This window comes from Erigeron canadensis, chromosome 7 (assembly GCF_010389155.1).
Source record: "Erigeron canadensis isolate Cc75 chromosome 7, C_canadensis_v1, whole genome shotgun sequence".
NCBI lineage: Eukaryota > Viridiplantae > Streptophyta > Magnoliopsida > Asterales > Asteraceae > Erigeron > Erigeron canadensis.
Genome location: NC_057767.1, coordinates 306,318 through 330,446, shown reverse-complemented (window position 1 = coordinate 330,446; position 24,129 = coordinate 306,318). Strand labels below are relative to the sequence as shown.

At 31.2% G+C, this 24,129-nt stretch overlaps 1 protein-coding gene across 1 annotated transcript; it reads left to right on the top strand.

Moving 5' to 3' along the window:
- Positions 1-9,190: 9,190 nt before the first annotated feature.
- LOC122606939 (pleiotropic drug resistance protein 1-like) lies at positions 9,191-22,083 on the top strand. The gene is made up of 22 exons (XM_043779835.1): positions 9,191-9,821; positions 12,605-12,725; positions 13,455-13,543; positions 13,652-13,736; positions 14,099-14,258; positions 14,471-14,547; positions 14,642-14,695; positions 15,034-15,426; positions 15,937-16,218; positions 16,485-16,801; positions 17,067-17,227; positions 17,301-17,404; positions 17,528-17,678; positions 18,030-18,208; positions 18,577-18,909; positions 18,997-19,287; positions 19,374-19,457; positions 19,623-19,756; positions 20,194-20,421; positions 20,495-20,666; positions 20,902-21,156; positions 21,646-22,083. Exons 1-22 carry the CDS (start codon positions 9,451-9,453, stop codon positions 21,901-21,903), a joined length of 4,299 nt encoding a protein of 1,432 aa, XP_043635770.1. The 5' UTR covers positions 9,191-9,450; the 3' UTR covers positions 21,904-22,083.
- The last annotated feature ends 2,046 nt before the right edge of the window (positions 22,084-24,129 follow it).

Here is a 24,129-nt window from a genome sequence, read left to right as displayed (position 1 = left end):
GGATGAGCTAGTGACCCAACGGCGATCCTAAATTGTCATTAAAAAAAATCATTTTCTATAATAGATAGTTTATAGATATATATTTTTAATAAAATATTGTATATTCTTTTATAGAACTTTTAAATATATATTTTATTTTTAGAATAACTTTTTAAATTTTTTTGTATCAATACTAATGGAACTTTTTTTGTATCTAATATTTTACAGATAATGATAATTACTTTATTATTCTCAATTTTTAATATTTTAATATAAAAAAATTGAGTGGTTAGTATTCTAAATAATATTATAGATTTAGTATTTAGTACTTTGTTTTGAATTATTATAAATTATGATTTAATTTGTCAATTTATAAGTAAGTTTAGTTTAGCAACCTTGCTGTTTAAAATCTTTAATATTAAATCTATTTAAGCTAAAGCCAACGGATTGGTGACCTATTGGTAAGGGAACTGATGTGTTAAAGGAAACGATTGATGTGCACGCTAAGTAATTAATTAAATGATTTTTATATCCTTATTATATTTTACTCTCTTTTATGTTAATTTACAAAACTACCCCTTTTTTTTATTCGTTTTATATATATATATACATGAAGTATTAGTCGATGGCTTTTCAAACAGCGTATCACTCAACTTTGATATGCTTCAAGCAAAACTAATGTAAAAAACACAATAGAAAAATAAATTTTAATAACCATTGAATCTTACTTTTCTCAGGAAAAAGAAAAGAAAAAGAAAAACAATACATCTCTTTATATAACTAAAAGCGAATAATTTTTTGATTAGTTGGCAATTATAAGAGAATGTCATGTAGGATTTTTCATTATGTGTCATACTTACATTAATTTTCTAATTTTAAACATTCATTTAAAAATTATTCTTTATCTTAATTATTAATAATAAAATTAAAAAGTAAAAAAAAAAACACTATATATGTAGTAAATCTCTTAATGATCGGCTGGTGGATATGTAATATTATTTTAATAATTAAATTTAATTCTAACATATAAATATCTTTTAATCTCTTAATGATTTGTAACTTTTTAAAATTTTTATATTTATGTTGTCATGTATGATCTTAATCATCAATTATAATCATAATCCTAATTATTATTATTATTTATTTTTCTATTTCTAATATGAATACAAAGATGTTTATATACATAATACTATGTTTTTTTATTGATTCAATAACAATGAGGTTGTTTATTATATTATGTTTATTTTTTTCAAAGTATATTTTCTATATTATATTTATGAATATATATTATATTTGTTATATATTTTTTTAAAGTACTTATTAGTCATGCTTTAACGTATTTGACGTATATCATATTCATAAACTATAATTTTATTGCTTGAATCAGTCGTAGTCTGACAGATTTTAATATTATCATAAGTTATGAATAATAATGTAACTATCTGTTATTGTATTTTTTATTTATGTTGTCAGTCCCGCACAACGTGTAACACATATACAATACCATTATAAACAAAACAAAGATGCAACTTTTATAATTCAAACCCATGCAAATCTCAATTCATACAAAATATTCAAATTATTTCTAAAAGTTGTCAAGGAAAGTGACAAAGTGTCATGATTTTTTTAACATACAAAAAATGTTGAATATGCTATATGAAACAAAATCTAAACGATTATCAGTCTTGTTAAATCAACAACCAATTATAAAGAATGTTCAATTACATGGCTTGTTAGTTGTTACTTACATTTGTTAATAAAAAGGTTGCTCTTTGAATGGTGACGGCACAAATAATCTGAACCATGAATAATGAAACAAAATAAATATTTAAAAAGGGTTACGGAGGGTATCAAGGTTTGTTTTGAAATACTTAGTTTTTTTTTCAAAGGATACATATATGTCATTTAGCATTTATTTTATGTGTTTCAATAAAATACTTTTTTAAGCAAATCAGTCCCCTATTGGTAAAGTCTTACATCTTAGAGAAGTCCATGTTCAAATCTGATTTTTCACATTTTTAGTAGTGGATTATTAAGGGGGTCTTCAAGAGTCCTGAGTTTCATCTCAAGCATGTGTGGTTTGAGTTCCGCATACTGCTCAATTAGATGTCAATATAGTGTCTCGAATGCTAACTAATAACTATTAACTCGCTGTTAAAAAATTTTTACTTGAACTAAAATCAACCCTGTCTGACACTATCCAAATTAAAATTTCTGACCTGAAACTTTTAATAGGTCGGGTTAGGGTCAGGAATTTCCAACCTATCAACCCCATCCAAATCGACCGATTGAGAGCCCTATAGTTGGTAGATCACTTATAGCAAAGACCTTATATCATCAACGATATGTCATTATTAATTTGTATTAATAAAACTACCACTATATATTATTTCATAGATTGGGGAAAAAAAAATCCCTAAGACAAGGTATCCATTCCTCATTAATATATAACTAGTGTTATACCCGGTCATTGAACATGGATAATGATTAGATACAGACTTGAATGTGGGTCATTAATTTTAATATGTCAAATGTTCGCATTAAGAAAAAAAAGGACATCATACGTAACTCTTAAAACACAAAACTTTTATGTCGAAATAAAAAGTCGTAAACTATCTTGAAAGATAAAGATTAGAAACTTAAAACTTTCATGGTGCAAATAAAAGAACTAAAGCGAAGTACCATGAATACACATAAAACTTTAAGGATATAAATAAAAAGTTCCAAAAGATTTAATAGGTAAAGTATAAGACATTAAAACTTTAGCACCCTAAAAATAATAAAATAAATCAAAATACGATATATAAAACCCAAAAGAAGGAAAGTTTCACTATTCACGCAAAAAAATTTTAAATAGGTTATACTACGTAATAACCAAGTTTCGACGTTATCAAATTGCTCAATGAAAATCAACTCGTCACCAATAAAATATTTCTAAGTGTACAAAAAAAAATTGAAATATAACTTTAGGTCATCTATAATGTTCGACTGTCACTTGGCATATAGTTATACTAGTGCTTCATGTTGCACCACAAGGAAGTTTTTCAATGAAGGGGTTTAGTTTAGGCCTGGTAACCTTAAGTTCGAATCTTGAAGGAGGAAAGTGTTTACCATTATTAATCGTCGTGTTTTTAGACGGATAATAGGGGTTTTCTCTCATCGGATATTTGAAATAGACATTTTTACTTCGAGAGAGCTCTATAACGCGGAACTGGTTAAAACACAGATGATAGACCCCTCACGGTCGAATCACAACACGATGTTTTAAGTGAAATTTACATTTAAAAAATAAAAATAAAAAATGCTAAAGTGTGGGTGTATTTTAATTTATCCAATACCAAATTAGCTTTCTAATATAATTTGAAATTAGTGTTGATATGGGAGCCATACTTGAACCACAATTTTTTATTAATTTATTTATCACATTGTGAAACTAATATAACACATAATACATGTGTATAATGCATAATCATGGTAGTTTTGTAAAAAGATGTGGTATGATTATTAATTCCTTTGCTCATATGACCATTTATGATTTATGAGGCCCAATTGGATTGTTGCCTTTATACAAAATAGACTTCTCACAAGTTGCTTGGAGATTACTTTTTTTTTCTTTATATGATTTCTTGTTAGACAATCTCAATAAATTGATTTCTTATCAATTGTTCTGTTTGAGGTACCATAAACACTAATTAACTCTCAAATTAGACTTTTCTAACCAAACATGTCTCACTATATCAAAAAAGAAAATAAAAAACTATGCCACATCACTATATAAGAGTTGTTACAAGTTAATCTTTACATCCAAAATGGTGTTTTTGATCATGCCCCGGAGTTTTTTTTCACTTTTTACTACATATAATATTAAACTTAATATTTGAATTTTTTATTTTTTTTTGCAAAGTTGAAAATTTATTTACAACAACAACAACTGTACCCAATCTCTGAACGGGATATGAGAGAAGTGAACTGTATACAACCTTATTTCTACCATTCATACCGTGAAAACTGAAAACTGAAACTTTATTACTTAAAATAAAATGTTTATTAATTCTATGTATACAATACATGGATACATATAACTAATTTGAATTTTTTATTATAATATATTTTATCCATTTTTCACCGTCTTTCGATTTAAACAATTAGTCAATTATCGTATGAAAGTAAATGCATATTCAAAAGACAAATTTTGTGTTGCCATCTATCTTTCTGTTCAAAGGATTGTTAGCACTTTCTGACCATCACAACAAAGTCTTCTGTTTTGATTGGGTCAAAATTCTCACTTTCAGTGAAAAACTCATTTAATCTATTTACCTTGAGGACCAAACTAATGATCCAAGGGGTAAAAAAAAATAGTATTGTTAGATTGTAAGAACATTCAATCTTTGATTTTTGGCCCAAAGTGTTGATACTATACAATATACATGACTACTATACGTAAAAAAATTTAATTTCTTTAATCAAATTCTTTTGAAAATTAACATTAAAGCCAACATTCACTTGATGTTTGCTTCACAAGAAAGAAGTGGAGGAGGCGAGGAGCTATGTGATGGCTAAGAGAATATGGGTGGCTATGACAACCCCATAATGTTTATAAAATTTTATATTTTTAATACTAAATCTATAAACTTATTTAGTTTTAAAGTAATTGACAACTAAGAATAAAAATTCTGACTCAATCATTTATCAAGGTAACCAGGGTTGTATTCACAGAATTGAAACAACCATATATGGATAAGTTATATACAACATCTACTTGGACTCAATAACTAGGTACGAGTAATACATATGTTTTGTTCATTTTAATGTTGAACTTTACTTTACTATATACAGACTTAAAATGGTAAACTCTTATTTTGTCTAGGTCTTTAATTATTGAATAAGCCATTTACAATTCTCGCGATATATACATTTGCCACCAGCCCACCACCAATGATAAATCAAACATCAAGTATAAAGGTGATTTCTGACCAAGGCCGGCTCCACATGCATGGACTAGATACTTGTATTTGGACCTCGACAAATCCATATCCATAATCAATGTAATCGACACACAAATTATTTTTTTGAGTTCACCCTGGTTATGAGTTATGACCCAATTGTAAAACTGTTTTAGTATACTTTTACTAAACAACCTTAATAAGATAGACGATAAAAGCTATATCAATTGGCTAGAATGATAATTACCATTTTTACCCCAGGTCACGAGTTTAACTTGTTGGGGTGACACATCCTGAAACTTTTCTTTTGAGTCACTTCTAACAACTCAGAGTATCATAGTCTGGAATATGTGCAAAACTTCATCATTATATGATGAGATGTTCTTTTAATATCGAATATTTATTGACTTCTAAAGAAACACCCTTAATATAAGATATCTCTAAACTACAAAAGTTAGGAGAGTCTTCAAATGGTTTGATTATTTTGTACAAACTTCTCATATTATCCTCTTCAGTTACTTCAATACCAAAATATATTACTTTAACAAATACTCACTTTTGTCATATTATGAATATATACTTGCCATATTATCATATAACAAATATTTCACTGGGTATTAAAAAAATAATAATCTCTAACTAATCACATGTCCGCACGATGCAGAAGTATGATGATGGCACAGGTTGTGGTAGTTATGGCGGTGGCGGTGGCTGTGGCAATGGCGGTAACGACGTGGTTGTTAAAAACTTATAAAAAAATTTTTAAAATTGATGAAAAGTTTAAAAATACATGACAAAATCTAAATTTTGAGGGGAACATTTGCCCTTTTTACCCCTCATGTGATACCGCCCCTGAATGTAATATAGGTAAAATAGACGTTTGTATCTTACCGATTACGGTAATTAATAAAAATTAAACTAACATGAATCCATGGTGAAAAAAAAAAAACTGAATTTGATGACTGAAAATAAGTTAATGTAATAGTAAACTTATCCTGGAAATAATACGGAAAGATTAATTTTTGTTGATAATCATTAATCAAACATTTTTTTTGTTCTCATTTGTATGTAGAATTTTTGTATCATTGCTTTACAACTTTACATATATACTCGTATTTTTTTTAAAAGTAAATTACACTTTTTGTCCCTGAAGTTGGCAGGTTTTTCACTTTTGATCCATGAACTTTAAAAATTACAATTTTGACCCTAAAGTTGGTTAGTTTTTTCAATAATCGTCCTTTGGCTTTACGGCGTTAAAAAATGGCCGTTAACATACGCTAGACACGTGAGGGCACTAATGTTATTTCACCTTACACCGAGGGACGAAAAGTCAAAAAATAGCTACCTGAGGGACGAAAAGTGAAAAAATAGCTACCTGAGGGACGAAAAGTGAAAAAATAGCTACTTGAGGGACGAAAAATGAAAATCATACAAATAAATTTATTCTTCCATTCTTTCTTTTCCGATCATATTTTCTGATTGAATTTTCCGACTAGACATTTATTTCCCCTTTACCCCCAAGCCTCTCCAATCACCACCGCCGTCTGTACAACACCAACCACTGTCGTCTATAACCACCACGAGTCACTGCCACCCACTGCCGCCTATAATTACCACCAGCCACTGCAATCAACACCAGCCACCACCGCCTACAATCACCGCCAGCCACCGATGCCTACAATTACCACCAAACACCGCCGTCTACAGTCACCTCCAACCACCGTCGTCTACATTCACCACCAACCAACCGCCGCCGACTAGAATCACCACTAACCAACCGCTGCCACCTAGAATCACCACCATCCACCGTCCCCCTTTCAATTAAAATCAAAATTCAGAAAAGAAAAAAAAAAGATGACTGACATGTTTGAACTATAATCTGTTTGATTGGTTGTGTTTTGAATGTCATGAATTTGAGTAAATGATTTTGTTTGTGGTTTAGATTTGGATTCAAAGTCGAGTTTTTATTAGATATCATCGGAAAATAAATGTCTAGTCAGAAAATTCCATCAGTAAAAATGATCGGAGAAGATGAACGGAAAAGAAAGAATGGGAGAATAAATTTATTTGTATGATTTATATTTTTTGTCTCTCAAGTAGCTATTTTTTCACTTTTCGTACCTCGGTGTAAGGTGAAATGACATTAGTGCCCTCACCTGTCTAGCACGTGCGTACATTAGCGGCCATTTTTAGGGATAAAATTGTAATTTTTAAAGTTTAGAGATCAAAAATGAAAAATGTATCAACTTTAGGGACGAAAAGGGTAATTTACTTTTTTTTTTTTTTTTTTTTTTTTTAACATAGACGTACGATATTTATTTATTTATTTATATTATGAGTTTAAGATTATATTTGACAAGTGATCAGACCCCAAGCAGCCAGTCATGGAGTCAAAAGAGGAGGCTTCATGAAATCTTGCTACATGGCAACAACACTTTGAAATGAACAACGTTCTTCCACCTCACCCTTTTAAGAAATCTCATGTATCGTAATTCGTATTGTATAATATTATTTTATTATACATACAATATTAAAATATATAAGATAATTAATATGAAATTTTAAAGATTAAATAATATATCTAATAAAATATATAAGATAATTAATATGAAATTTTAATACTTTTCAAAAAAAATATATAATATATTTAATAAACAGAAAAATAAAGACTGTTTGATGTATTTTCAAATGAATGAATGATTATCCTTACTTTTAAACTTCTTTTTAAATTTTTAACATCAATTAATCATTATATTCACAAAAACTTTTTGACGAGATGTTGAAGAAAAATTTAAATCTACATCAAACGGGAAAACGAATTGAATGTGCCACCGAGGCTATGAAAAACTTAACTTGTTACAATGAATTATGAAACTAAAGGCATAATAAATTTAAAAAAATACGAATACTATAGAACGAAAAATGGCAAGGCTAGTATCACGGTCCAAAGCGAAGATTGCCCTATTCATACTATTCCAAATGCACAACCAACAAACTCTCGGGATATAGTGGTGAATCTTAAAATAAATAAGAACACTTCATAATATCAATTCAAATTTACAAATTATCCATGGTGCCATACTCCGTAGGAAGGGAATTTCTTTCGGTTTTGAATCTTGACCATTTATTTTTATCTAAGGATCTAAATTACCCTAATCATGTTAGGATAACTTAAGGGAATCATTTTCATACTCCGTAACTCTAGCTTTAATCTATTACACTTCATACATATATTTGTTAAATCAATTTCATATTTTACTTCTTTTCCGTTTTGAATCTTGACCATTTATTTTTATCTAAGGATCTAAATTACCATGGTCATGTTAGGGTAACTTGAGGGAATCCCTTTCATACTCCGTAACTCTAGCTTTAATCTATTACACTTCATACATATATTTGTTAAATCAATTTCATATTTTACTACTTATTTAATATATTACACTACTTTTTTTTATATATATGAATGAATGAATCATAATTGTATATTTTATATTTTAGAAAAAGTTGACGCATAACTTTCTTTTTACTATTTAATAAATGCTTCATAATTGTATATTTTAGAATGTAATGATTTGACTTTTAGTACGTTAAAGAAGTTATGAACTTTTGAATCGTTAAGTACTAATATATGTAAACATTTATTATTGTTAATTTGTTATATATAAGCTAAAATTTCATGAGTACGTTTCTGTATCGTAAGTGACTTTTATTAAAGTATTAGTTATGACTTCTATAAAATATATGTTAACAGTTTTCTGAATGAGTGTTATTGTGTAATTTGTTAATTTCATATCGTATTCATGTTTGTAAAAGATAATACGATTAGTTATTGAATTGTCTTGTTTTTACAATACAAATATAAATTCATGTGTCTATTAAATATTAAGACTGGTATAATGAAATTCAGATAATAATAATAATGTTTATATGTATTAATTAGGTTTTAAACAGAAAATACGATGGATTTTGTATAGTTTTTCCGCCTTTTTGGAATTCACTTTATATAAAGTATTCGCTCTATTGACTATTGGCGCCTTGATTAAGCTTAAATTGAGGGTAAACCAATGAGAAGAATTTAAGATTCTTTGTCTTTGTATGACCCATACATACAATATCTGGTAATTATCTCTTACACCTTTATATATCATTTGCTTGTTTAGTGTTTCAAATTTTAGTTCGGTCAACTAAATACAGCTATCATTTCCATACTATTTCCAAAACCCCTCCATATATATACATGCAACACTCTATCACATTCCCAAGAACAAAAATACTATACATTATACGATTATAGTACATCTTATAGCACTCCTAAAACCTCATTTCATTTCTATGCATGTAGTATTTTTGTTTTCATGAGAACTTAGTGTATGCCCATATAAATATTCAGTAACGGTTTTTGGCCCAGAAGGTCAAAAACCACAGTTTTTGGCCCAAAAGGCCAGAAACAAGTAGACCAAGGTCTTTAACATTAATTTTACAAGATTTAAAAGGTCAGTTTGGTTCGTTAAGGTTAATTTAGCTAAAAATGGATGGGGGTGACATATATAAAGCTACTAGTAGTTTAAGGATGGGTAGTTTAAGAGCAGGAAGTGGACGAACATCGAGTGTACGATCAGCGAGTAATTCGCTATGGAGGAATTCGGGTATGGATGTTTTTTCAAGATCATCAAGAGAAGAAGATGATGAAGAGGCTCTTAAATGGGCCGCACTTGAAAAACTGCCAACTTTTGATCGATTAAGGAAAGGTTTGTTGTTTGGATCAACCGGTCCTTCAAACGAAATCGATATCGATAATCTTGGATTTGAGCAAAGGAAACATTTGCTTGATAGACTTGTTAAGGTGGCTGATGAAGATAATGAAAGATTTTTGTTGAAGCTAAGGAACAGACTTGACAGGTATGACATAGAAATATTTACTCCTATATAAAACAAATTATTTATTTTTTTATAAATTTTTGACTTTAAAATAACCATATTACCTCTATTTTTTATTCATTAATATAAACATATTCACATAATATACTTATAACACCGAACATTACCCTTAAATAACCATACTAAATACTTTTAAATCAATTAATTTACATTCACCACAACAGCGCCAACACCGCCACGTCCGCCCATCATCCCTGCATCGTACGTCTAATTAATATCTGTCTATACGTTTGTTGATAGTCTAAAAATTAAAGATTAAGCATCATCAAAATATGGCAAGTCATTAACATGTAATATATTTAATATTAATTGATCTATCTCATTTCAAATGTAATAATTCTATTTAAATAATCAAATTTAAAGTTAAAAGACTTATTTTACATCATCACTAGTTATTGATGGTCGGCAGAGCTACATATCTTCACCTTTAATTTTGTATTTATGTTGAAATTAACTATATAACTTCACACATTGCGATGATATATATATTTCGGGAAAAGTGAGTATGAGGCTGCTATGCACTTAACTTGGGTGAAAAACCCCTCACATACTAATATTTTAATATTTTAAATAAATACATGGCCCTCCATGATTTTTACCTTTTAAAAAAATGTATGTAAGGGGTTTTTCACCCAACTTGGATGCCTAACAGCCTCATATTCTCTTCCCCATATACTTTTTAGAAAGTGATAAATTAACTTAATAAATCAACCTAATAATCAACTTAATTTTTTTCATTACATGACAAGTGTATTTCACTCATTCTCTTTCGATTTCTTCCTTTAATGATAACACTTGGCATAATCATATTGTTAGGTTCACTAGTAGGTTGATTTATCATTTTTCACATTTCTAATGTGTATATATATATATAGCATTCCAACTTTAGTTCTCATGATATAGACTTGTAAAAGATGATTTTTGTACTAATTCAAATATCGAAAGTCTATTCTTTCAAAAAAGAAAATATTCTAGTTGGATTGCTCTATTTGAGGCATTAAGGGGTAATTTTTGTTAACCCACAACTTTAAGACATTTTTATTATTTGCATGAATTTCTTTTATATGGTAATAGAATTGGAAATTTATTACTTTAATACGTACAGTGAAACAAATACTCGTAATTTGTTTGAAATCCATTCATATACTTTTGAATGATCTATAAATTGTGATAATAAGTTTATACTTTTTTCACCTCACTAAAAGTGTCTAATTTTAATTTTAAAGACTTTTATTTGCATCTTTGACTTTAAATATATTTGTCAATGTTATATAACATTTGACGAAAGTTATATGAATTAATTGAGTTTTAAAACGTGTTTCCATTTGTATTTTCATCGAATATTATATAACATAATTAAAAATATTAAAGTTCAAGATTTTAAAATAAAGATTTTGAAAATTCAAAATAAGACAGACGGAAGGAGTAATAAAGTCTTCAAATTGTTCACGGAATTTTTTCTCAAACGTCTGTGCTCTACAAGAATGTAGTGAGACTCGCGTTAAGAAAACCGACTTCCTAATTGAGCATACTCTCACTTTTGTTTGACGAGAGGACGTGTTTCTATTTAATAAGGTGCCATTAAAGAAAACTAAAGACAACATTCTAAATAATTATGTGATTTATCACCGTTTAGAAAAGTCTTGGGTCAAGTTTATCAATATCCAAAAAAAGAAGAAGAAAAATCAAAGGTTTGCATGTTTTTTCTCTTCATCAGTGATTAGATAATATTGTATGACTGGAAATAAGTTAGGTTGACTACCTTCTTTTTTCTTATTAAAATATAATTTGAGCTCTATAATAATTTCAATTTCTATAGAATTAACATATACTCGTACATAGCAGCTTAGGTGGTGACATCTATCTAGACTGACTATTGTTCAGTGCGAGTGCATAACCATCACAATCACAATAATACTCGTTCAAATTTTATATAAATATATAACGGAAATACTAGTAAAGTAAAACTAAAATAATAATCAGCTGTTTTGTTTGTTAACCAACATGTTTTATTCATTTATATTTGTCCACCTGCATCTGAGTTACTAGTCTTTTCTAAATAACTTGTACAGGAAAATGTCATTCGTGTTTTTCTATACAACAAAAACAAAATCCCGACATAAGTATGGTTTAGAAGATATGAGAACATGGGTAAAGACACCATCCGGGTTTTCCTTCGTGGACACCTATTTAAGATTTTAAGTACATTAAATGAAGTTGGTATTTCTAAAATATAAAAATCTTCTTCTAAAATGATGATAAATTTTATTTGGGGTTTGCTAAATACGTAGGGTTGTATTTAAGGTGCATAAATTATTTGTACATTTACCATAAAATTCAGATGATGGACTTTTAATATGAAAGGTGCAAGTTTTTTATACACGTTAAATACAACTTTTAAGACTGCATTTAGCATTTCCAATTCTATTTAAAAGAATATTAAATGAAGTCTTAAGGGCTGTACTTAATAGAAAAAAAAAAATCTTTTGTCCATTAAATATATTGTGGTAAATAAATAACTATTTAATGTAAATTAAGCCTTTAGTATCAAAAACTCTAACTCTAAATTTTATTATAAAAATACAAGTAATTTATGCCTAAAATATTTTAGTTCATATAATGTTCCTTATTTATCTACTAAAACCAGTATACAAATTGCTATGTTTCATGTGAGCCCATTTCATTTGCAATATAGTATTTGCTTTTTTGTGTATATAAACATTTTGCATGGTCTAATGATACAGGGTTGGAATTGAATTGCCAACAATTGAAGTGAGATTTGAACATTTGACCGTGGAGGCTGATGTTAGCATAGGAAGTAGGGCCTTGCCTAGTTTCCTAAACTTTCACATTGATATCTTTGAGGTAATTAACCACTTAAATGTCATATAAGCAGTTAAAGTGCACCCTTCAACATATTTTTCACTATGTAATCCAATTGTTATGAAATCTTATGTATAATATTTATTGGTTTTGGACGGATTAATGACATGAGAATGTAATGAGCTTATCAAAAGAAAACTTATTCGTGGTAAAATCCTTTGAGCCTAATAAGCTCTTTTGGAAAAAGATGTATATTGATAACAACTTAAGCTAATAAGCTCCTCAAATAATTCTGATCCAAAGACCCCATAGTAATGAGCTTCCAAAATGTTAATATTTGATGTAAATTATCTTTTATGGGTGGTAAACCAGCGAGGTGACACCAGTTTATTGATGACGTGGCATTGACAACATGGCACGTCATTGGTTTACCATAAAAGGGTAATGGGGGAACCCTAGCCCCGGTACCACAATTGGATACCTATCGACCCACCCCGTATGAGCCATATGATGCCGGTAAAATACCTCCATTCTAATCCTCACATGATCTGGGCACCCCGAAGGATCGAATCCGCGTATTTAAACTTCACATATGGGTCTAGGCTTCATTGGTAACGGGTACCTTAAAGGAATTATTTTCTTTCCCCAGCGGGGATCGACCTCACCAAGTGCTTGCCTTACCACTAGGCTAATACCATACATGTGTTCATAATACAAAACAAATTTCGACGATATCTTTATTAATCTTATGTTCATGTTTGTTATCTATAGGGGTTTTTGAGCATGTTTCATCTACGTCCAAATAACAAGAAACATATAACTATTCTTGATGATCTTAGTGGAGTTGTTAAACCTAGCAGGTGAGAACAAAAAAACGAATTACCCATCAATAATCTATATTCTAATAGATGTGTAGGCAACATGAATTTATCGTTGTACTAAAAAGTTTTGTGTGAATGTGTTAATAGAATGACATTATTGTTGGGTCCTCCAAGTTCTGGAAAGACAACACTCTTGTTAGCATTGGCTGGGAAGCTCGCCAAGGAGCTTAAAGTAAGTTACCTATCATGATGACTTGTTCCTCACAATAAAATGGCAATGTGGGCTGGTCACCCGGGTTGAGTAACAGGTCAAAAGGGTTCCTGCTGAAACATGTATTCGTTTTATTATGAATCAAAACAGGACGGGCTGGGTGACCTACTAGAACCATTTTGTCAACTTTATATAATACTAAACATAATCTACATGTTTTAATGAAAAGGGTTTAGGAGGTATAAAGGATTAAAAGTATGCTTTTTACCCGATAGAATTATATACATATACCATATTCAAACATCTACAAGTAAATGGGCCAAAATTGCTACTTGTAATTATAGTGGATTATCTAATCCTACTTTATTCTGTAATGATTGTAGAATTCCGGGAGGGTGACGTATAATGGCCATGAACTGCATGAATTTGTACCTGAAAGAACTTCTGCGTATATCAGTCAAAATGACGTCCATATTGGAGAAATGACAGTCAGAGAAACCTTGGCTTTCTCTGCTCGATGCCAAGGGGTTGGAACACGTTACGGTTAGTTTGATCTTCATTGGTACTAATTAGAGGTTTAAGATAGGCAGGTTGGTCGCCGATTGGCTTGGGTGGTTAACTTTTAGTACGAGAATAAAGATCCAATTTACATATTTACCATTCAGTGGGTCAATATTGCCACCTCTATGTTACAACATCTACAATTAAGGAATTTTGACAGTATGGCTGATAAAGGTTTGTCATATGAATTGCAGAGATGTTGGCAGAGTTGTCAAGAAGAGAGAAAAATGCGAACATCAAACCTGATCCTGATATCGATGTCTACATGAAGGTAAAAATTAAGCTTCTGGTATAACCAAAATATTAGTCTTTTATGTTTTCAGCTGATACAAATTTAAAATTTATGTTTGTTCCTTGCTATTTAGGCTGCAGCAAGTGAAGGACAAGAAGCAAGTGTAGTCACAGATTATACTCTCAAGGTGTGCTAACGTGGAACATTTCTTTAACCTTTGCAAATAGAGGTGAAAATGGGAGGGTTTAGGCTGAGCAACGGGTCAGGCCCAGGCTTGGGGAGAAATGGGTAACTTTTTGGTATGCGTTGAAATGGGCTGGATAAGGTTTATACAAATACGTTTTTGTCCAAAGTTTTTGGTATTTTATTTTAGTGATAATAGAACATTTTAAGTCTGAAAATTTATAAGGCCTTATGCATCAAAAACACATTTACACATTTTTATAACTTCCCAGTTCAGTTTGACACCTCTATACTCATTAAGTGAAACGGTCTAAACTCTAACATGGAGTCTTTATGTTACAGTTATTGGGATTGGATATATGTGCTGACACCATGGTAGGGGATCAAATGATACGGGGTATTTCTGGTGGGCAAAGGAAGCGTGTGACAACCGGCGAAATGATAGTTGGACCATCAAAGGTTCTTCTTATGGACGAGATATCAACTGGTTTGGATAGTTCAACAACGTTCCAAATTGTGAAATCGCTTAGACAGTTTCTTCACATTCTTGAAGGAACTGCTGTCATTTCTCTCCTACAGCCTGCACCAGAGACCTACGATTTGTTTGATGACATCATCCTTTTAACTGACGGGAAGATTGTGTACCAAGGTCCGCGTGAAGATGTACTTGAGTTTTTTGAGTCCATGGGGTTCAAATGCCCAGAGAGGAAAGGAGTTGCTGACTTTCTGCAAGAAGTAAGTACACTGTATTTCTTATGATTTCTCTAAAGGTGAAAATATAAGCGGGTTGGGAAACAGGCCAAAACATGTTGCAGTTGAAATGTGTATTTTTTGTTAGCACCCGTCAAAATTACCAATAGTTTTTTTTTTCCATTTTGCAGGAAATGTTTGAAAAGTTAATGTGTATATTATGATTACAAAAATAATATTATCACAAAAAGTTACTAAATGTTTAAACAAACCAGATTTAGATATTTTTGCATTAAGAATCACATTTAAGTTAATTTGTATATAAATATTCAATCATGATTTCAAAATGAACATCATTACGATAACAATTTAATTCTTCAAATAAAAACAATCTAGACAATTTTAATTTCATCCAAGTTTAACTTGTTCGACAGTTCGATCCATTTGACCCACTCACCTTATCTTTTCCATCAGTAAACGGGACAAACCTACAACCTCTAAATTCATCCATAAGTGCAGTTCTTTCTTGTTTCTGACTTTTTACTGTATGTACAGGTTACATCAAAGAAAGACCAGCAGCAGTATTGGATGAGAAGAGATTTGCCATATAGATTCGTGACCGCTAAAGAGTTTTCTGACGCTTTCCAGTCTTTTCATGTCGGAAGGAATCTAAGAGAGGATCTTGGGACCCCATATGATAAAAGCAAAAGTCACCCTGCTGCTCTCACAACTGAAAAATATGGTTTAAATAAAAAGGAGCTCTTAAAGGCTTGTACGGACAGAGAAATATTGCTAATGAAGAGGAACTCATTCGTTTATATCTTCAAAACGTTCCAAGTGAGTGTCTTGTTGCACCAAAAACCATCTTTTATGAAGTCTTTTGACGAAAATTTCTTACTATATATAAAAAATCCATCATACAAAGTATTGGATTTATAGTACTACTATGCTATGATCAGAAAGTGGTACTAAATTTTTCTAAATCAAAATTTTGAGGTTTGAATGTTGTTTGTTACAAGAATAGAGTTGATATAAAAGAATATTAAATTTATTTATGCAATTTGTTCAAATTGTAATCAGTGTACTACTATGCTTGGTTTCAGCTAATTACGACAGCACTCATCGCCTTGACTTTGTTTTTCCGAACTGAGATGCATAGACGTGGTCCTGAAGATGGTGCAATATATGTCGGTGCTCTTTTCTTTGGTGTGTGTATGATTACATTTAACGGAATGTCTGAGATCTCGATGACAATTGCAAAGCTTCCTGTATTTTACAAACAAAGAGATTTTCTCTTTTATCCCTCGTGGGCATATGCTCTTCCATCGTGGATCGTCAAGATTCCAATTTCAGTTATTGAATCTGCTACTTGGACATTTTTGACCTATTACATAATAGGATTCGATCCTAACGTGGGAAGGTAATTAATTTTCAAATGGTTCATTAGAGTTGGCAAACTAGGCTAGGTCAGGTAATGGGTAATTTTTGTTGCTGGTTAAAACGTGTTGGATTGGGTTGACCCAAAATAAGTTTTCCAACTTCATTCTATGTTATTTCCTTTCAGATGACTTTCTGAATCAACCTATTTGACCCATTAGAGATGATAACACTTTTTTAGTTAAATAAATTAACTCATAGTTTCTAACTATTATATTTTTATTTATGGAAACTTTCTTGTTTTGCAGATTCTTCAAGCAGTTTCTTCTGTTCTTTTTTGTTAACCAGATGTCTTCTGCATTATTTCGGTTCATTGGAGCCATGGGTCGAAATATGATAATTGCAAACACATTTGGTTCATTTGCACTTCTCTTGATTTTTGCTTTGGGTGGCTTTGTCCTTATTAGAGGTACTGGTTAGTTTAAAAACGTATGAAGACCAAGGTATTTGACTACTAAAAAAACTTCTTTTTGTTTTTCCAGAGGATGTAAAGAAGTGGTGGTTGTGGGGATACTATACATCTCCGCTAGCATATGCCATGAACGGACTTAGTGTGAACGAGTTTCTTGGACATAGTTGGAAAACGGTAAGTTATAAAGTTTGGTGTGTATTAATATGGGCCTAAATTACATTTCGTCACATGTTTAGATGTATATTTGTGTCTATGTTTGGTGAGCCTTAACCTTCAAATATCTTTTTTGCGTTATAGCCAATGAATGACACCACGCTCGGGAAAATCGTTATAGCATCTGGAGGATTTTTTCCACAAGCTTACTGGTATTGGATTGCAAATGGGGCTTTGGTTGGATTTATTCTTATCTACAACTTGTGTTGTGCTTTGTCTCTCGAATTCCTTGATCGTGAGTATCTTAATCTTTGGCTGTATGTAAAAGTGGCAAAATCGACATGTCAGGATGGGTTGGGTAATGGGCCAAACAAATTTATTTGAAAATGAGTAGATTTGGTACAGGTCGAAATGCGATTGGTTGATCCGAAGCCCTTTTGTCCATAATTTATAATATTTTCTACAAGTTATTGTGTTTATATGAATACAAAAAGTGTATTAATTTCAACTTTTTTAATAAAAAGATCGAGGAGGTTGTATGAACTTAAAATTCCGGAGATTTCCAACCCATTTGACATGTTCCAAGAGAGAAAAACATAACCCGGTTTAAAATGACTCATTTTCTAACATCATATGAACTCTACAGCTTTTGGGAAATCTCAGGGTCATGTAGCAACAGATGATGACACTGATAAGGGAGCCGTTGAATTGACATCCACAACAACAGGTAGTGGCGGTCAGATCAAGAAGAAAGGGATGATTCTTCCATTTGAACCACATTCAATTACCTTTAATGATGTCAAATACTCGGTCGATATGCCACAGGTAATTTAGTTCATATGGGTGGGTTGGATAACTGGTCTAAACAGATAGTAGTTTTCTCTGTGCGGGTCAGGTTGACCCATAATTTCTATTTTTTTAGCTTTTCTGTAAACGATTGGTATGTCAAATATAACTACAAAAACTATCAACTTCAATAATGAAAAAGGCTCTTCAATAAACTGATTAAGGGGGTTTGACAACATAAGCATTAAACATACATTTTTGGTGTCTCTAGACCCATTTGACCCGTTATCTTTAGCTAATATTTTGGTTTTCCGATTGAGTCATTAGAGAGAAAATTTAAGACCAAATGACCGTTAGTGTGTTGAGATGCTAAGTACTCATTAACTTCATTTCATGAAATATTGTAGGAAATGAAACAGCAAGGGGTGAGTGAAGACAGATTACTACTGCTTAAGGGTGTGAGCGGAGCTTTTCGACCAGGAGTTCTTACAGCTCTTATGGGGGTGAGTGGTGCAGGAAAAACTACTCTGATGGATGTGTTGGCAGGTAGAAAAACAGGTGGTTATATAGAAGGTGACGTTAGGATTTCCGGGTATCCCAAGAAACAAGAAACCTTTGCTAGGATTTCTGGATACTGTGAGCAAAATGACATCCACTCGCCTCATGTTACCGTGTACGAGTCTTTGCTTTACTCGGCCTGGTTAAGGCTTTCTACGGACGTTGACGAACAAACCAGAAAGGTTTGTGTACAACATTGTATCTATAAAATTTTTATAAATGATGCCATTGTTTGTGGATTGAAATGACACGATTTGATATTTTTATAGAGTTTTGTTGATGAGGTTATGGATCTTGTGGAACTGAACCCATTAAGAGAGGCATTAGTTGGGTTACCAGGTATCAACGGACTGTCTACAGAACAACGCAAGAGGTTGACCATAGCCGTGGAGCTTGTAGCCAATCCATCCATAATCTTCATGGATGAGCCAACTTCAGGGCTTGATGCTCGAGCTGCTGCTATTGTAATGAGAACGGTTCGGAACACTGTGGACACTGGAAGAACAGTTGTATGCACCATTCATCAACCTAGTATTGATATCTTTGAAGCTTTTGATGAGGTAAGAAAGTAGTGTCATTATTATGACAGATTACTATATGGGGTTTTTGTCCATAAGTACTGAATCTTCAAACAATTGGTTTGCAGTTGTTCTTGATGAAACGAGGAGGGCAAGAGTTGTATGTTGGACCTGTTGGTCGCAATTCCTGCGATCTGATCAAGTATTTTGAGGTATGTTACCAACAAATATCACAGATCTAAAAGTGTTTACATAATTGACAGTGATTATGATCATTTAACATCTTTTTAGATGGTGTTATACCGATTTTTATAATCAGTTTCAAAGCACACATGAAAACTCCAAAGTGTATACATTATATTTGTTTCCTGATCTAGGATATTCATGGGATAAGTAAGATCAAAGACGGATACAACCCTGCAACATGGATGTTGGAAGTTAGTACGTCGTCGCAAGAAATTGCTTTAGGGGTAGATTTCACTGAAATCTACAGGAATTCAGATCTTTACAGGCAAGTATTCTTGTTGATATGACAAAGGGTGTCAGTTTCAACCAATTAATATGACAAAAGGGTGGATACAGCTGGTATAATAATCAGAAAAAAATGGGTAAAATTAAAGGATTGAGATCCTCTAAAGTTCAAGTAACTTTATAGGTAAAGTTAAGACAAAGGGTTAAGATCCAAAAAAGACCTTTTAATCTTAAACATTGCTTTTAATCCAATGGTTAAAATCCCATAACTTTATTTAAAGTTCATTTGAACTTTAGAGGATCTCTATTTCCAAATTGTTAATAAATTTGATAGTAAGCATTTTAGTCATCTTAAAAGATTAACCTGTTTTGCCACCTCTAAACCATGCTGGCAAGATAAACTCATTGGGTGGTTCTTGTTTTCGATGAAAGTGATGTAACGTCGACTTTTTTATTCGTCAAAATTAATTTATACAGGAGAAACAAAGCACTGATTGCTGAACTGAGTGTACCACGTGCTGGCACGCAAGATCTCTATTTCCCGACACAATACTCACAATCATTTATGGTACAATGCTTAGCTTGCCTATGGAAACAACGTTATTCATATTGGAGAAACCCTCCATACACAGCAGTCCGTTTTGTCTTCACCACCTTCATCGGCATTATCTTTGGTACTATGTTTTGGGATCTCGGTGGTAAAATGTAAACACCCAAAACTTTTGACTCTATGCTATCATATATTTTTTTCCTTGTACTAAATTTTAAATCATTTCAGGAAAACCCAACGTGATTTGACCAATGCAATGGGGTCAATGTATGCTGCAGTCCTCTTTCTCGCTATCCAAAACGCATCATCAGTGCAGCCAGTTGTGGATATAGAACGCACCGTGTTTTATAGAGAACGGGCTGCAGGAATGTATTCTGCTTTGCCATATGCTTTGGCTCAGGTACCACATCCTATGCCAACGTCGTAATTTTGATTCATTTCTTTGTAGATAGGTCCATATTAGTTATGTATATAATCATCAATGAGGAAAGTGGCAATCTTTAATAGTTTATGGAAAACAGATTGAACATCTCCCGAAGTGTACATTTTCAATGCTTATATGCTCCTAGCCTCCTAACAAGTATTGTGTAAAAGTGTATATTATTGGGCCGCTTATAACCTTTCATTTTTAACAGGTTCTAGTCGAAGTTCCTTACGTTATGGCCCAAACTGGAGCATATAGTGTAATAGTTTATGCTATGATCGGGTTTGATTGGACAGCAGCCAAGTTCCTATGGTACTGTTTCTTCCAGTTCTGCTCTCTACTCTACATGACATATTATGGCATGATGACCGTCGCCATTACACCAAATGCCAACTTTGGCGCCATTGTTGCTGCCTTTTTCTATGGAATTTTCAACGTCTTTTCAGGATTCCTTATCCCACGACCCGTAAGTTTTCTTAACCACAGTATTTAAACCTGCGTTATTAGACGTGGCAATTTCAACTCATTTACTTGTGCGTGTATCCATTGGGGCTATGTAAAGATGTAGCTTAAAACCAAAAGGATAAATTGGCTCGGGTTGAAAGTTAGATGATTAATTTCTTAATTGCATAAATCTCTTAAATCTCTTTTATTTAAGAAAGTTTATTATTGAAATGCTCATAGCTTGTTCAATTTAAATTCGACTTTGTATATAGGTTAAAATGTTAAATATTTTGGGTAAATTTGATTCAGGTAAACCCAACCTGGCCATTTTGCTACCTCTGGTCATGTCATATTTTAGATTTGACACACTATAATCTGTATAATACTTACAAAGTTTGGACAAAAACTTGTTTTGGTCAACCCAGCCCAATCCGTCGCCAACCCACTTGACCCCCCAATCTGCCAGCCACCACTATTTATTATCATATAATTGTTGGCATGGTTTTAACAGAGAATTCCAGTTTGGTGGAGATGGTACTTCTGGGGAAACCCTCTAGCTTGGAGCATTTACGGCATGGTTGCATCACAGTTTGGGGAATTCGAAGATGAGCTAGTGAATGGAGAGACCGTTAGAGGTTACTTGGATCGGTATTATGGTTACAAACATGATTTCCTTGGCGTTGTCGCTGGAGTTAATATCGGCCTAGTTATACTTTTTGCATGTATATTTGCATATTGCATTAGAGCCTTCAATTTCCAGAAGAGATAGATGATCACACTTGATTTAATCATGGTTTCTACTATTTGCTTGATAATGTAAGTATGTTTTGTGTTGTTTTATACAGCAGCAGTTGCAAGATGTATGTATGTATCATATATATGCAAGTTAGTTCTTGTTTTTTGAACGGTAATATATTGACTTCATTAGGCTTCGTAATACTTGATTTAATCATGTTTCAACTATTTTAGCTTATGTGTCATTTCATAATTTTAGTGATTTTTTAATAAATATTACAATTAAATTTTATCTTTTAGTGTCCATGTGACATTTCATTCATCATGGCATATTTTCCTATGTTCATAAGCAAGCATTTGATTTTATCAATTTAAAATAACAAATTGCAAAGTCAAATACAAAATTAAAACTCATGAACCTTTAATTTTTAATATTATGCACATAACACTTAATTTAAGTTAATATGTGTTATTTTTTACGCACCACGATAGATATTCACTTAATACTAATTAGAAGAAATCGATAATATCCATATTATACAAATTTAAAATCAAACTTTCATGTATACACATGCAATACGAGATCGATACATTTAAATCAATATTGGTTCATACCACATACATGATCTTGCAATACTTATAAATCTTTTTTAATTTTTATTTTTAAAAGGATATTACAAAACTATGCTTAATATTTTACATTTACATTTTAAATATAATTATTCACACTTTTAGTTAAAGTGAACTAATATAAAACTTTGTTATACTTTTATGTATGTAAAACTATATTGAACTAAAAATGTGTAAGAATTTATCCATATTAAAAAATGTGAGGTTTTAAAATTCAATAGTTTTAGGTGTGAAATTTCATATTTAATTTGTCACACTACTTTTTTCATAATTTTAGGTGTGGTAGCGACCCGGTGATGACGGTGGTGATGATGACGGCGGTGGCGGTAGCTACACGGTTATTAATGTAAAAGTAATTGATATAAAATAGGTAATGTAGTTATTTTAAAGGTTACGGGTTATAAATAATTAGATTAAGGATTTATTTATCTATAATATAACTAAAAGAGGGGGTTAGGGGTACACTTGACACCCCTAACCCCCTTTTTTTAGCCTAATACTCTCTTCTTATTAATCGTCTATCTTTTTAATATTTATTTAATAGAAATGGTCGATCTTTAATAACAAAATCTTATAAAAAAATCTTTATTATTATTATCTGTATATATACCACATAGAAAAAAACCCTCACATATTCTCAATCCTAAGAAAAAACCTACGGCAAAATAAAAAAAAAAAAATTTACGATCGACTACCAAAAAAGTTTTTTTTATTTATATAGTTTGTTCATATTTAATTATCATTATTATTATTTAACATTGAATTCTTATGTTATTGTTATTATTATTTTTTTTAGTTTAGTTTGTTGTTTATTATAGGTTTATTATGCCTTTTTCTTCAACAACAAAAAATAAGACCACATTAGTTCATCATGAAAATCCTAAGCCAACACATGTTAATCATCATCTACGACTCCGTGTTGTGCATGTATGGACTGTTTCAAAGTGGAACAACTCGAAGAAAATCAAAACGAACAACCCGAAGAAAATCAAAACGTTCGAGCTGGTCTTTGTTGATGAATTGATATGTATTTTTCAAATTATATAATCTACACTTTTTGTTTTTTTTATTTAATTAAAGTTGAAAAAAATGGGTAAACTTGAATCAATATTTATATGGAGTTAATTTTCATATGTTTCTTTTCTCGCTTTCGTATTGATTAAGTTGTAATATTGGTAATACACTTTTTGTTTCTCTTTTTATTTAATTAAAATTGAAAAAAAAAGGATAAAATGAAATCAATATTTATATGGAGTTAATTTTCATATCTTTCTTCTTTAGCTTTCATATTCATTTAGTCGTGATATTGGTCATGCATTTTTTGTTTCACAATTATTATTAAGATTTATATATCTTGAGACTACCCGTCCAATGGACGGGCCTGAGCATTGGTATAAGTATATTAAGTAAGAATATTTAAATTAGTTAATGAGATAGATCAATTTATTCTTTTTTAGAAAAAAATAGAAGAAGTTCAAATAATTCTCTATATACAATTTTTTTTTTTTTTTGACAGCAAATAATTCTCTATATACATTTTACAAATCGTGAATCGGGGTTTGTACCCTCTCACGTTTCAACTTTATTTTAATATTTTCTTTGCCGTAAGGTGGCAATGTTGTAAATACCA